Genomic DNA, 16,373 nt, shown 5'->3' with positions numbered 1-16,373 from the left:
AAACTGCCATTCAATAGTCAAGAAAACCAAGTGTAATTGTAAAAATTATACTTCTTAATAAAAGCGCAATCACACAGAGCCATCAGGGCTTCTTACCAATTTGGTCGATAAGGCACGGTCCTTTATACCAATTTGTGAGTTCGCTGATTTGACTCCCTTTTGCCAGATTTTCACCACTGAGACCGCTGGTAGGAATGTAATATACATCACTGTCCTACATGGAGTAAAAATAAACAAACATTCTATTGCAATTACAGTTGTTTGATTTCAAAGCTAGATTCTGCTGTACTGACTTGTGTTCAATGCAAATTCCTATTCAACTAGTTATTTCCTTAATTTTCTCATGTTTAATGCATGCAATTCATGAAGATTGTCAGCAATGCAGATAGCTTCCTTCTTTTTCCCCATTGTCCCTTAGTCACTTATTTTCTTCAGTGCCAATACATACGTATGCATGTCCAACGGGACAAATTGCCAGCCAATAGGGTACAGAACCTCCGCTTCCCTATCAACTATTTCATGTATAATTTTTAGGAATAAACACAAAGACACTGATCCAGGGTTTTTATCCAACCATCTTTTATTTGAGACTATCCGTTCAATAAGAATTCTCATTCGTGGCCCCGGCATAAGGCACTCCACCCCCAACAATACTAAAGAGGCAGTTTTGTTCTGCCGTCTAAGTGGTTGGTCTATATTGGTATTGAGATGGTCTAGAATGAAATCTTACACATGCATAGACAAATTGCTAAAGCTAGCTGCAACCTTTAACACTTTACTGTATTGATGAAACACAAGGATGGCCAAAAAACTCCAGAACTCTAATTATTGTATTTATTACAATTCAATTACATTTCTGCACTAGGGCTCTCTGCTGTTGTACAAGTGTGTGTGTGTGTGTGTGTGTTCTAATGAAAATAATTATTATACAACAGCAAAACATAAACTGGTAACATAAAAGTAAAATCATATTACCTTGAAACCAGCTTGTTTTAAGAAGTGCCCAAGCTTACTGGTAACTTCACAAAACCGTTCTTGTTGCCAATTAACCTGCAAGTAATACAAGAGAGCTTGAAAATAACTGTACAGCAAAGATCCAGAATTATATAGGACCACTGGATGTAGTAAAGCAGTTCAGGTTTTTGTGAGATGACCTCTCCCCCCATCACACAAAAAGGGAAAATACACCCATTTTATATTTATAGTTGTTACCTTTATTTCCTCTAACTCTTGAAAGATTGCTTGAAAAGCTTAAAACTGCATTGGGGAATTGTGGCTGGATCAGTCGTTAGCTTACAATGTACTCCCTGACACCCCTCTGTCAGGCTCATTCTAAAGTTGTTCATCTCACATATACACCATTTTGCTCAACTACATTAATGTAAAACAGAAATGCTGCCACAGTACTTTTCTGTATCCACTCTCACCAGATTTATGTATAGGATCCTCTGGGTTGCCAAACTACCCATGTCACAAAACCAAGGGCACAATATCCAGTAAGGTTCTACACTGTTTATAGCTCTACATGTTATCTTATTACCAGGGGTGAAAAAGTTAGGACATCTAGTCGCTTAGATATAGGGTGCTGGCGACCAGTTTCTAGCTCCTACCTCCCTTCTCTGACACTGACCTGTCAACATAGGGCAGAGGTTTCATTGCAGATCAGAGTCACAGTCAAATAATATTACATCCAACCCACAACACAGGCAGTTTTTTCACAGGCCAGGGGACAGAGATCACTTCCCTTCCACAGCACCAGGCAGACACTCATGTTATATCCCTCTCTATGCTGTTACTTCAGATGTCTTCTCTCAGAATTACCATGTAACTAAAAATTTCCCCTTTAAAATAATCACAGGAAATGTTTATTCAATTATCAAAGTAGTTTTTTTTTTGCTAAATGCAGTCATGGCAGTTCTTAAGTAGACCTTTGTAGTAAACTCCCACCGTCTAACATGTCTACTATGAGAAGCTTGAAAAGGCCTTGGGAAACACTGAGGGACTTGCTCTTGTATGTTTAAGATCAAATAATAACCTGATGGCATGTATTAAATATGAGCGGAGGGACACCCAGAACAGAGACAGCAATGCATATCAAGGACAGTGCCTGAAATGCTGTGACCAAATAAACACCATGTGAGACTAAATGTGCAGAGTTTGCATGTTCTCCCCATGTGTGAGTGGGATTCGGGCAGCACGGTGGCTAAGTGGTTAGCACTTCTGCCTCACAGAACTGGGGTCATGAGTTTGATTCCTGAACAGGGCCTTATATGTGTGGAATTTGTATGTTCTCCCTGTGTTTGCGTGGTTTCCTCCGTGTGCTCCGGTTTCCTCCCACACTCCAAAAACATACTAGTAGGTTAATTGGCTGCTATCAAACTAACCCTAGTCTCTGTGTGTTAGGAAATTTAGACTGTAAGCTCCAGTGGGGCAGGGACCGATGTGAATGAGTTCTCCGTACAGCGCTGCGGAATTAGTGGCGCTATATAAATAAATGATATGATGATTCCTCCAACAATCCGAAAAAAAAATACTGGTAGGTTAAGGTTAGTGTGTTGTAAAGGGTTTACACAATAAGTTTAACTGGGACAGAAAATAATATCGTCAGAAAGCACACACAATGGAAGGAAAAAAAAAAAAACACTACCTGATCCATTTTATTGACTGCAACTGCTAGCTGAGTTACGCCAAGAGAGCGGACCAGTAGAGCATGCTCACGTGTCTGACCACCAGCTTCAAAGCCTGCTTCAAACTCCCCACGACTGGCATCTACAACCAAAATGGCCACGTCAGCCTAAAAGACAGGAAACAGTATGTGCACAAAGACGCAATATGGAGTACAAAATAATGTGTGTTAGTTCATCACAATAAAAGGCTTAAACAGCACAGAAGCATGTTCCTTCTGGAAAATAAATATTTTCAATTGCACTTTAACAGTTACTAGTCTACTTTTAATGGGTACCTAGGTGTAAAGAAAGAAAAACAAACAACAACCTCCTAACCTTTACAAAATAATGTGTATTGTGTGTATTAAGTGAAGACAGCAGCTCATAATTATTGCATTAGAAACAGGTTAATGTTTTTGTTGCCATTATTATGGCTTTAATCAATCAGTCAATTCTACATAGATAGTCCTTATGTTCCGAAATAAACCAAAAAAAGTGCATAGATGATCTGATCGTACTTGTGCAGCTCCTGTAATCATGTTTGGGATGAAATCTTTGTGCCCGGGTGCATCCATCAATGTGATAACTTTAGTCTTTGTTTCAAATTTGGTCATGCCTACATCCATAGTCACCCCTCTAGTGATAAAAAGAAAAAGAAAAACACTGAATTATAAAAATGTCATGGGAAGCAGTAAACAGTATAAAGTGAAATATTTAAATGATGAAGCAAACAGCTGTCATTCAAGAATGAATTGCGGATCCAGTAGGCAATTAATTACTCACAGGAACAATCCCTGCCAAGGAACAGCTTCAGCTCACTATACCCAGAGAAACATTAACATGGAAACACACACACAACTTCCAGCACACAGTATGTGCACATCTTTCTCGCACAGACACAGTGTAGATTACCTCTGTCTTTCTTCTCCCGTCTCGTCCAGTACCCAAGCATATGCAAAAGAAGCTTTTCCTGCTTTCTTGGACTCTTGCTCATATTTGTGCATGGTTCTTTTGTTCACGTGTCCCAAGAGGTATAATAAATGACCCATAAGTGTGCTTTTTCCAGCATCAACATGCCCTGAGTTGAAAGAGAACTGATTTGAATAACTTACTTGAAACAATCAATATGCTGTTGTTGTTCCCTAGTGAATATTCGCATTGCTGCAAACACAAGCATAAGGATGAATAACATTTCCACAATTTCATTTATTTTGGGGGGATAATACAGCAGCGCTTCTACATGTTGTCAGGAAGTTTTAAGAGACAAAGCAGGTCAAAAATATTTTAAAACAAATGTGATTATGAAAGAGTTAAGTCCGTTGTTTGTGCTGCACAACAGAAGTGCGTAAAGGCAACGTATGCTCTATAAGTCCATTTTATTTATCGATGAATTGTTCTGTAAAATATACAGGCATAAGTTTTTCACATGGTCATATGTGCACTGGATACAATAAGTGTCGTCCATATGACCCACAGTATGGGGGACTCAGAAAACCAAAGGGTTGCGTCCAATCTGAAACTAAAGAAACCTGTGCAATGGTAAAGCTACATAACGTACAATATATGACGGGGAATAATATGGGACAAGCTACAGACAAATATAATCCATTACATTAGGATCTGAATTTCTATTCAAGCACTAGTGGTCCCATTATTTGTTACACTGTAACTTGTATAAGAATGAATCAAACCGGACCTATTACTACAAGGTTGAGCAGTTGTTTTCCTCCTTGTCTTCTCTCCAGCTCCTCTTTAATATTAATTTTCCTTTTGGACTTTCCAGAGCTTTTTCCTTGGGATGGGGTTGAAGTAAGGTCTTCGGAAGTCTGTGATGTGTTCGCTGGTGATTGAGACTGCAGACTGTCAGCTTCTTCTATGACGTCATCTAAAACCTGACCTCTGGTACACACAGTTGCATCTTGCCCATTCACTTCAGCTGTTGCACTGTTGCAAGTACAAAAAAACAAAACAAAAACTATAACTAAAAGGAAGGAGGTGGGGGAATAAATCTGTGATAGCTGACCCTGCGCCCAGGAGCGTTGGCATGACTAACAGAACCAGAGCCAGTGATTGAGGTAGGAAGACGATGGAGATATAGAGAACAAGAGCATAAGCCCAGGGAGGAAGTGCAAAATATAGCTGGCATGCCGAAGGTATAGGTGATGAAAATAAAATGACAGGAGGGAAGAACGCCCCTGCTCGCAAGAGCTCACAATCTAGAACAGGAAGGGGCAGATTGATGGGGTGGCACATAGGGGTGAGTACATGTAAAGGAAAATAGAAATTAGATGAATGGGGTTCAAAAAGAGTGGGTGAAGAGGGAAGGATGAATGATGGTGAGGTAAACTTGTGAAAAGGCACACAAAGAGGGGAGATAAGAGGTCAGGGGAGAGGTTACATGTATATAAACACATGCAAATCTAACCTGGCCATTGACCAGTGTGAAACATAACCGAATGAATAAAAGTTTGAAAGTAATTGTTTCCTGTATCTAATTGGGCAGCACGGTAGCAAAGTGGTTAGCACTTCTGCCTCACAGCACTGGGGTCATGAGTTCAATTCTTGACCATGGCCTTATCTGTGAGGAGTTTGTATGCTCTCCCTGTGTTTGCATGGGTTTCCTCCGGGTGCTCCAGTTTCCTCTCACAGTCCAAAAACATACTGGTAGGTTAATTGGCTACTAACAAATTGAACCTAGTCTGTCTGTCTGTGTGTGTGTGTGTTAGGGAATTTAGACTGTAAGCCCCAATGGGGCAGGGACTGCTGTGAGCAAGTACTCTGTACAGCACTGCGGAATTAGTGACGCTATATAAATAAATGGTAATGATGATGATCTAGTTGTATATATAGTGAATTGTAAGAGTAAATAAAATAGAATAAATCTACATATACTACTTTAGAAAATACCTCACTATCAGCCGGCTAGGATGGTGATGCAATTTGTTGAGAGGGGAGTGTAGGCCGACTCTAATTCATGTACTAATAGAACTCGCTGCATGGAATGGGTGGAGTACCTAGTCAGGTAGGGTCTCATTTGTGAATATTGCAATAATCTGTTACTTAGGGGTATATTTACTAAACTGCGGGTTTAAAAAAAGTAGAGATGTTGCTTATAGAAACCAATCAGATTCTAGTTTTCATTAGTTTAGTACATTTTACAAAACGACAACTGGAATCTGATTGGTTGCTATAGGCAACATCTCCACCTTTTCAAACCTGCAGTTTAGCAAATATACCCCTTAGAGTTATTTGTATTCTATCTTTTAAATTTGAAAAAAAGTTCAACAAAAGACGATAGTATAATATGGAGTAGAATAAAAATGATTACACTACACAAAAATGTAAGAACATGGTTTTGATTTCAACAAAGAATCTAATTAAAAAGGGAATATCTGGCTACGTATCACTTAATACAAATGCTGTTTAAGCTCTTCATAGGGCAGCAATGTATTGTAGATATATGATCTGAGGGCAGATCAACAGAAGAGACTTAGTGCTCGAAAGAGGCTACAGAACTGTAAATAAGAAACATTAAAGATATGTCTGCTATATACCAGGCTTCACAAATTCAGTACTAAAGCTAAAACACTTGCAGATTAAAAAAAACCTGCAAACTGCTACAAGCTGGGGCTTCAACGGCCATTCAGACTCACAGAAAAATGCAAAACCCCAAATGTTTTACGTAACGGACACAGATATTAGTCATCTTTGCACTTGCTACCTACAAAATCTTCCTGCAGCAGCTATTGGCTTTTTCTCAATTTATCTGCTTGTCTCATGTTTGACTCAATTCACCACACCTGTCCAAATGAGACACAAGCCTATCCTTCTTCAGCAGTTACTCTCATATCCTGTTCCAGATGACAAGTAAAACATGATATTCTTCAAACAAAACAGAGCAAAAATGGGGAGGAAGTTATATCAAACAGACTTTGTGCGAAGTCGGTCTTCTGTGTTGTCAAACTATAGTCAAACCGCTGTCTATCTGTATTTTATTTATAATAGACATATGTCTATTTCTAGGCAAACAACACTTGATTCGCCCTGAAAGAATTCATATAAGAGTGTCTCAACATTTTTACAAGTAAAAACTTGTTGACTGGGGTGGATTAGTCACAATGAACAGTGACTAAAAATGAGGCAAACGTTAAAAAGACCATAGACGTATACTTCACATCTTTTATGGCTGCTGTAAAAAAAAAAATCAGAACTCTGAGTTGGGATAATTATGGAGATAGATATCTAAAACCAAAGTGGGGTACATTGGGCAGTCACAATTCCACCTGGAAACAACTCTGTACCAGGCGTTTTAAACCTTTTTCTACACTATGAATTTGTCCTATATCCCTTCCTGAAATAGGCTTCGGTCAGCACTACGGACAATATGGACAGTTATTTTTGTGTGTGGCTTCTTTGTAATGAGAAAAGTCACAATTGTGCAATACACCATAGCAGTACCAGGCACAAGAGTGACACCAGTTTAATGCTTTCGGGTAACTGCAGCAGTATTATTAGCGCACCTCCCAGCACTGCAGTGTGAAGGACAGACCAGCTCTAGTGCAGGCAGGAATAAGAAAGAGGTGGACAACCTGTTAACATATACCCTATCACTGTGTCATATTTTCCACATCAAGTCTTTCAATACCAAATATGATGGTTGACAAAACAATTTCTGACAATGTTCTTTTCATGCAATGTAATCGAGAACTGAGGTGGCTCTTAAGGTTATGCTTTACTAAACGCACCGTGGAACATCAAATCCCATCTTTTGCTTCTTTCCAGAGATGGTCATCTTGGCAACTTTAGGAACAATTTCACTCTGTGTGTCCATGGAAGGCAATTCTCTTGCTTTGCCTAGTGAAAGAAAAGAGGTTAATTCTCTGGACATGCCAAAACAAAACCGATGCATTGCAATGGCCATAGGTATGTCTGTTTTTATAGATGTACAATATATTTATAGGCTTAGGAAGATTAACTTAAATATAGAAAATATCTTTATATTTAATAGATAAAAAAAACTTCATATGCAATGTAAAAACAAACTAACCAATTAAATGTAAGGTATGAATAAGGGTTGAGTAAAAATTATATGTGCGTAATGCTAACTTTTATTTTGGTTTTGAAATCTACAATTCCTGGTTGCTCTAGACTGGACATTTCTGGAGCTCATCTCATTAAACTATACCTTTTGCTGTACAAAGTACTTAGAAAGCTAATTTCTTTGAGCAGAAATGTATGAGCAGTCATGCTGAAAGATGTTGGAAACTGTATCAAAATAAATCAGTCCACGGTAATCATAATGGATGCAATGAATTCTGACCACAAATCTATACTCTGTCCAGTGGTATACTGTGTTCCTCCAGACATAACACAGCATTAATTTAAATGTAAAATATTAAATATCAGATGTGGAGAAAGGAGAATTTCTATTTTGCTGTTTTATACATACTCCTGACTAAAGTCCTTAACGTTAGATCTCTTTTTTTTTTTTGGTTAAATATATTTTTATTGGAAAGTTTTACAAGCGTATGGGGACAAACAAATGTAGAAGGTAGGGGGATATCAAGACAAAACAAAAAAAAGGAAAGAGATAAGTCAAACAAATATCAGATAAACATCAACAAAGTCAGGTCGGCAACTACAAGACAAAAAGCAAGGAATACATGACTAGTGAGGAGTGAATGGATATTTACGTTGCATTAATTAGGAGAATCGAGAAAAAAAACAGTGAAGGAGGGAGGGGAGAAAGGAGTGTTAGTAGAAGTCTTTTGCATTTCATTTTAGGATTAACACTGTGGAACTTTTATGTACCATATACATTGTTTATTTTAATCCGATTTGAGTAATATGTTTACATCATATGATCGATGGTCTGTATGGTGTAGTTTACTTTGCAATAGTTTGTGCTGTTTATGTGTAATTGTTTTTTATTCAAATATAAATTGTATTTTAATTTGGTTGTTTGCACACTTTGCATTTAAATTGTCTCAAGTCCTATTACATGAAGTCAATGAGCGCCCAATAATAATATTATATTTGCCTTAGTAGAGGGATGAGAGGGGAGGAAGGGAGGGAGGGACGGGGGGAGCAATCAAGAAGCAAAGCTCTCAGGATAGTGGAAAAGGCAGCATTGTAAAAATAAAACAAAACCCAAATCATTAGTTGTCAAAGAATTCAGTCCAACAGTTTCATACAGAGAGAAATTGGTTGGGCCGGTCATGGATCAATGTACATAAAATTAGATCTATTACCATCTGTTCCTCTCTTCCATGTAAACATGTAAGATAATGGCACGGTGCTTAGCACTACTGTCTGACAATGTAGGCATGGGTTGAATTCCAACCAGAGCACTATCTATGTGCATTTTGTATTTTTTCCCCATGTTTGAGATGGTTTCTGCTGGATGTCCCGGGTTTTCCATTTACATACTGGTAGGTTAATTGGTCACTCATGAAATTAGCGAATGTGTTTACGTGGTACTAAACATAGACTAAGTTCCACTGGGACAGGGATGCATGTGAATGATTAAATATACTCTGTAAAGAGTTGCACTGTATAAATAAATGAATAAATAACTATATTTGTCTAGATGTTACATTAATCCATGAGAAACCGCCATACACAACAAGCACCTTACATCAATAGTGGGGAAACTGGAAGGTATGCTGCCGCTCGGCTCATTTTCCTTTCTCGCCGCTCCTCCTCTGTCTCCCCCCTCTACCAATCCTTTCACTGGCGCTCCCCTTCCCCTACAGAATCGTGTTCAAGCTCCTTACACTTACCTTCAAGGCCCTCTCCAACTCCACTGCTCCCTACATCTCCAGCCTCATCTCCATTCATGCTCCATCCCGCTCTCTGCGTTCGGCCAATGACCATCGCCTCTCTTACCCCCTGGTCACCTCCTCCCACGCTCGCATCCAAGACTTCTCCCGTGCTGCCCCCCTCCACTGGAACCAGCTCCCCTGCTCCATCAGAACTTCACCCAACTTGTCCAGTGGGCCTTAAAAACCCACCTCTTCCTTATAGCCTTCCAGTCCCCCACTTAACTGCCCTCTTTCTTCTCCCACCTACCTCCCTCCTCGTCGCTCTCCTCTCCCCCCCCCTCCGTCTATGCCTCCGCTCTCCCCCTTTCCTCCTCCTACCCTTGCGTCCCTGTCCGTCCTACCCTCCCCTTAGATTGTACGCTCCTTCGAGCAGGGCCTCCTCCTCTCCTCCACCACCTTAACTCTGCTCTCCAGCTCCTTGTCTCTTCCGTGAGGCCTTTCTGCCCCTCTCTCTACCCCCGGGGGCTCTCACCTTTCATCTAGCTGTACTTTGAGCTTTTGAGTTACTGTGCTTTCTCACCCTGTACCGTGTTTCTGTCTGTCCCTGTACGGCGCTACGGATACCTAGTGGCGCCCTATAAATAAATATTAATAATAAATAATTATAATAATAGTATTCAGGATTACTTGGTGCGCAATAAAATTATTAGTGGGAATCAACATGGATTTGTGAGGGATAGGTCATGTCAAACTAATCTAATTAGTTTCTATGAGGAAGTCAGTGGAAACTTAGACCAGGCCAGCACAGTAGATGTGGTCTACTTAGATTTTGAAAAGGCCTTTTATACAGTGCCACACAAGAGGTTGATTTACAAAATAAGGAAACTGGGTCTAGGAATCAACATTTGTACTTGGATCGAAAACTGGTTAGAGAAATAGGAACAGAGAGTTGTGATAAATGGAACATTTTCTAATTGGTCAAACGTTTTAAGTGGAGTACCTCAAGGTTCTGTGCTGGGGCCACTCCTTTTTAATATATTTATTAATGACCTTGGTGATGGTTTAGAGAGTAAAGTTTCTATTTTTGCAGAGGACACTAAATTCTGTAAGGTAATAAAATCAGAGCAAGATGTAGCTTCTCTACAGAGGGACTTAAATAAACTAGAGGGTCGGGCAGCCAAATGGAATATGAGGTTTAACATAGATAAATGTAAGGTTATGTATTTAGGGATCAAAAAGAAGAACGCAATCTATAAATTAAATGGAATTAATTTAGGAGAATCTATAATGGAAATGGATTTGGGAGGGCTTGTAGACAGTAGACTTAGCAATAGTGCTCAATGTCAAGCAGCAGCTGCAAGGGCAAACAAAGTATTGGCATGCATAAAGAGGGGCATAGATGCAAGGGAAGATAGTGTAATTTTGCCACTGTATAAATCGTTGGTAAGACCTCATCTTGAATATGCAGTACATTCTGGCACCACTCTATAGAAAAGATATTCTGGAACTAGAAAGGGTTCAGAGAAGGGCGACAAAATTAAGGGTTAATAAAGGGTATGGAGTCATTAAGTTATGTGGAAATGTTAGCCAGTTTAGGCATGTTTACTTTAGAAAAGAGGCGTCTAAGGGGAGATATGATTACTATGTACAAATACATAAAGGGTCAATACAGAGAACTTTCATTGGAACTGTTTACCCCAAGGACTATACACAGGACACACGGTCACCACCTAAGGTTAGAGGAGAGGAAATTTCACAACCAGCAAAGGAAGGGGTTCTTTACAGTAAGGGCAGTCAAGATATGGAATTCATTGCTAGGGAAGCTTGTAATGGCAGATTCAATAGATATGTTTAAGAAAGGGTTAGACAAATCTTTAGCTGAAAAGTGTATCCAGGGATACGACAGTTAATCAAAATAAAGGATAGTAGTGGGTATAGGGTAAAAATAGGACTGCAATATTGAGTCTGGGGGGATTTTCACAATTGAAACAGATTGGCACTTGCTTACTCTGGATCAATTTCAAATACAAGTGCAGGATCGCAGGAGATCCAAAATAGGTTGACCTTGATGGACTAGTGTCTTTTTTCAACCTCATCAACTATGATACTATGTTAATACATCACTCTCCGGACCTATAGTTCTCTAAGCTCTCACAAGCACAAATCTCTTTCCTATGGGACCAATTCAATTACTCGCAAAGTTCCGTAGTAACATTGCGGTTCAGTGCACAATACCAGCAATTAGGGTAATGAAAACTATGAGGTGCAAGCAAAAATAAGAGAAAATCCTTAACTACGCAACCTCACAGCTAATTGAATCAGCTGCTAAGTCTCTGGTCTGCACTTTCTTTGACAAACCAGTTATGTTTTATGCATATCACTTACTTGTGTAACACTAGGGTTTTTACGATTAACTTGTATATACTGAACTACTACTTGACTAAGGCTAAGTACCCTGCAGAATTTTCTGACCAATGTGTTATCTACGACGATTTTACCTACGACTGACGCTTCGGCTGGTCGATTCATGCGTACATACCTTTTAAACGATTTTTACAAGACCAACCATTCGGCCAGCAATTTTTGACGGGCATAACTCTGCTCAAAAGACTGATTCCATACTCACTGAAACGATATATGGGCTCTCTGCAGCGTATAAAACAGGTTTACTATTGCTTCTCCATTGAAAGCACATTATTCCGATTTGCCTGAGGTTCAAACAGCGCACGATGTGGGAGATGTAGAGACATCTTAAATTTACACACACACACCCCCAGAAAAGAGTTGCCGTTTTAGGAACTGGTTGTGGTTTCCTACACACTGCAGGATCGGAAGGCAATTGGAACGAGATTTGTTAAACAAGACGAGCAATCAAATGAGACGATAATTGGTGCTTTGGAACGACTGTTGTTCATCGTGTAAGTATACACACTATCTGGTCGAATGGTCGTTTATCGGATGATTAGCCCAGTAGTTGGCTGAAAAACCTGTAGTGTGTACCCAGCCTAAGGGCTACTTGTAATTGTACTTTGTTCCATATCTTGTACAAAATGTCTGCTTTATTTTGCAATACAAATAAACAATTATGATATTTGAAAAAGGCATCATGACAGTTTATTAACAAATTGACTTTTTGGTTACAAAATGAAACTTCAATAAGAAGGTAAAGATTATCTTCAATAAGGTTCATTTTGTAAGAGAAACATTGATTTTCTTTAATAAACTAATTTTGAAACTTTTCCCGTTACAAGTAATGAGTGCCATTTCATTGCTTCCTTTATTATGTTTAATAACAGGTTTTAGTAGGGACCTCTCTCTTCTTTATTGGAAGACACAGTTGCATAGACAGAGATGCAAATAGCTGGTCCTGGGGAGTTTGGATTCCTGGGAGAACAGGCAATTCTCCCACACCCTGCCCACTTCCTACTGTAGTAGGCGAGATGGGGACCAAATGATGCAATTCACGGCGCTCCACCCTCCTCCACAGCTGTGCTCAACATGCCCTCTGGTATTGGTCGAAAGGGACAAAAAGAAAAGTTGGCAAGTATGCTTCACAGGCCTCTCTGCAGATACTGTGATCTCTTCTGTATTATATCGATCAGTCATGTTCCTTGGGGTCATAGAAAATGCTGAAGTAATTGAGGAAGGTAATGGTATTATTCTATGCGATATCCCCAGTCTTAGTAACACAGTAAACAGCAGTGATCACTGCAACACGGTAATAGTGGATTGCCATGCTAGGAATAGTTTCTTACATGCAGAAGGCCCCAGAGTGGCAGGTTTAAGAGCAGGGAGCAGAGGGAAGCCACTCACAGCCCACACGAACCCCAGCCGGCAGTAAGTGCTGGGCAATACTGTTATGCATATATGACAGTGAACCCGTAGTGAATGGACATGTGTACAGTAAAAAATATTTTTATAAAGTAACAAAATAAAAAATTAAAATGTAGAAAATAGAAAAAGAAATCCCACATGATGGCCTAATCTACTGTCACAACCCTCTCCCCCAAAAAGAAGGGAAACAGTCTAACCAAATAACATTTTTTAAATGTATAGATTTTTTATTTTCTGCAGGTTTCAGGCACCACAGGAATTTACCATGATCTACAACGCCTCAATCGAAAGTATTCCGATTCTCAACCCTGACACCTAACCCAAGCGCCAACTTCCACATTGCAGTGGGCATCGGAAGCAATACCATACTCCATTAGCGACACCTACCTCTATTGTGATTCCATTTTATGCATGAACTCCTTTACGGACTATTCTTGTTAGTACTCCTACTCATATATGGTATCTATGCATGCTATGGTCTGTGGTGTTAAATGTTTACATTTTCCATTTGAGAGACATTTATTATTGTTTTCCATATGCCTTACCTAGAGCACTAGTATATTATTTAATAACTTAATAAATATTAAAAGATCCACATGCTACTAATCAGTTCACCTGTGATGAGACCTGAAAAATATGTACCACTCACAGCCTCCGACGACCAGAAATCAGAAACAATGGTGTGTAGGGTTTTTTTTTTTATCCGCAGAGTTTATAAATGAATGAAGTAACAATTGTGCACATTAATCTTTCCAGGTAAGCTGCAAAATCAGCAAATTACTATTCCCAGATAATAAAACATGTATTTATAAATAGTAGAAAAGAGATTGACTGCACATGTGTGTATATAAAACAACTAAAACTAAAAGTGTACAATAGTTTTGTCAAAAAATGACATACGAAACAAGGACAAACTCCTTCTGCTGAGAACATTCAAGTAGTGTGTAAGCTAGTTGTGATTATAACCACAACTGGTTTTAAGGTTAGAAAGACTGCCTAGCTAATAACTTTTATCTTCCGAACCACAAACGTCTGGGGCTAGGCTCTTGCCGCACAGGATCACCTTTTTTCTCAAGTGTGGCCACAGATGAAGATATTCTGCAGCAATGATGTATGTGAAGTAAAAGTATATCCTTTATCTCTACACAGATACAGACTATAATTATTAGACTAGTTGTGTGATACTTGTAAACATTTTAACATATTAAGTAGAAAACTATCATTACATATGACTTTATGGAGTTCTTACTTAACCTGCTAAACTCACTAAATGCAATAGGAGGGATGAAATGCAAAATAATATATTTATATTTAACATGCGTCTATATATGAACACATTGGCTTATCTTTCCTTCATCCGATGTGAAAATATGCAACAACCTTTTCCAGTATGCCTTGGCGGTGGGTGTATCTTGGCACGTTGTTAAATTTCACTATGTATCCCAGTCTATAATAATCTATGAAGTGGTAAAGAACTATCTTGCAAGCATTTTCTTTATATCTGGCAAACATTTGAAATTGTTTCGAGTTTAATTCAGTTCACAAAATGAATAATGTGTTCACATAAGCTTTATTACATTCCTTCCCAACAGGCTAATTTTTTAGTGGGATAGTCCATAATTGAGGACCCCAGAATGAGTGTTAGGGATGAAATAGGCAAATTATAGTTACATTATAATTTAGTTACCTCATATGATTCCATGGCAGCCATACTTAATGTGTTAACACCCAACTCAGCTGAGCATAGATAGGAAAAGAAGAACAGATAAGGCTATATAATGTAACGCCTACCCTTGCTCTGTATCTCTAAGTAACTTCAAAACCGCTTCTGAAAAATCTAATGCATAACAAGGGTGGGAATATTGGGGATGACATGAAGTCCTTCCGGAATTTTTTTTTTCATGTTAATATAAATTTGCCTATTCCTCTTTGAACTCCCTGGCAGCCCTAATTAATGAGATGTACCCAAGCAAATAAATAGGGTCAATAAACAGTGACATAATGGATGCAAAAAGTAAAAAATATTTATTGAACTAGAGTCTAAAGAATATGTCTTCCAAACGGAGCTTCAGTTACTGGTGTCACATCCAGCATATAATGTCTGTTAATTTGTGGTTTGTAGACCATCCTGCAACTTTACAAATTTCTCTTGGTGATACTTGTGCTCCTCGAGCCCAAGAAGTTGCCACTGCTCTAATTGATTTTACGGTTTTGGGCACCTCCAGACCGTACACCCCGTATAAGCCTATATTAGGACCTCACGGATCCATGTTGCAGATCCTTTGATGGAGCCTGTCCATGTTGTGCTCCAGAAGGTAATACAAAGAACCAGTTTTTCTGAGTCTCTTTGTTGTCTGCAGATAAATAAAGATCGCTCTTCCAACATTTAATGAAAACGCTTCTTCTCTTCATTCTCTGCTTGTAAACAAAATGTGGGCAATGAGATTTCTTGAATAATACACTACCTTAGACAAAAAAAATTAGGATTTGTCCTCTTAGGGGGTAAATGTATCAAGCTGAAAGATTTCTGGCGGGTTTGAAAAGTGGAGATGTTGCCTATAGCAACCAGTTAAATTCTAGCTTTCATTTTGTAGAATGTACAAAATAAAACCCACCAGAAAACTGTCAGCTTGATACATTTACCCCTTGGAATGAGAGGGAATGGAGGGTTCTAGACGAACTCTCCAAAGCTTTGTCAATGCCTCTATTTCTTCAGCCCTGGACTGTATGTGGCGAGAGACAAACCTACTAAGTTTGGTATTCTGTGATGTCACCATTAAATTTATTTGCGGTAGGCCAAACCAGTAACGAATACACCACTTCTTTCAAAGCCCATTCTCTAAGATGAGCTTGATGTCGGCTAAGGTAATCTGACAGTATGTTGTCATTGACTGCTACATGTAGGGCTGATAGAGAACTTGTTGCTTAGTGCCCAATTTATAATTGGTGTCAACTCCTTCATAATAACCATACCTCCTTGTTTAAGAATACCGCCACTGTTTGGTTGTCTGAATACTTTGAGATAACCATGTTGAAGGAAATGTTGAAAATGGAAGATTGCTTCCCAGACCGCTCTCATTTGTAAATTATTTTCATGAGGGTATTTTTC

General features: G+C 39.0%; 1 protein-coding gene across 1 annotated transcript in view; it reads right to left on the bottom strand.

Moving 5' to 3' along the window:
* The window catches only part of HBS1L (HBS1 like translational GTPase), an 82,523-nt gene that overhangs the window by 15,527 nt on the left and 50,623 nt on the right, over nt 1–16,373 (bottom strand). The window contains exons 5-11 of the mRNA XM_075203190.1: nt 7,412–7,520; nt 4,363–4,610; nt 3,579–3,744; nt 3,185–3,302; nt 2,648–2,794; nt 976–1,050; nt 97–214 (exon numbers count right to left, since the gene is read on the bottom strand). Coding sequence (XP_075059291.1) covers nt 97–214; nt 976–1,050; nt 2,648–2,794; nt 3,185–3,302; nt 3,579–3,744; nt 4,363–4,610; nt 7,412–7,520 — 981 coding nt within the window. The remainder of the gene's footprint in view (nt 1–96; nt 215–975; nt 1,051–2,647; nt 2,795–3,184; nt 3,303–3,578; nt 3,745–4,362; nt 4,611–7,411; nt 7,521–16,373) is intronic.

Source organism: Mixophyes fleayi, chromosome 3, assembly GCF_038048845.1.
Source record: "Mixophyes fleayi isolate aMixFle1 chromosome 3, aMixFle1.hap1, whole genome shotgun sequence".
NCBI lineage: Eukaryota > Metazoa > Chordata > Amphibia > Anura > Limnodynastidae > Mixophyes > Mixophyes fleayi.
This window is presented reverse-complemented; position numbering and strand designations above follow the sequence as displayed.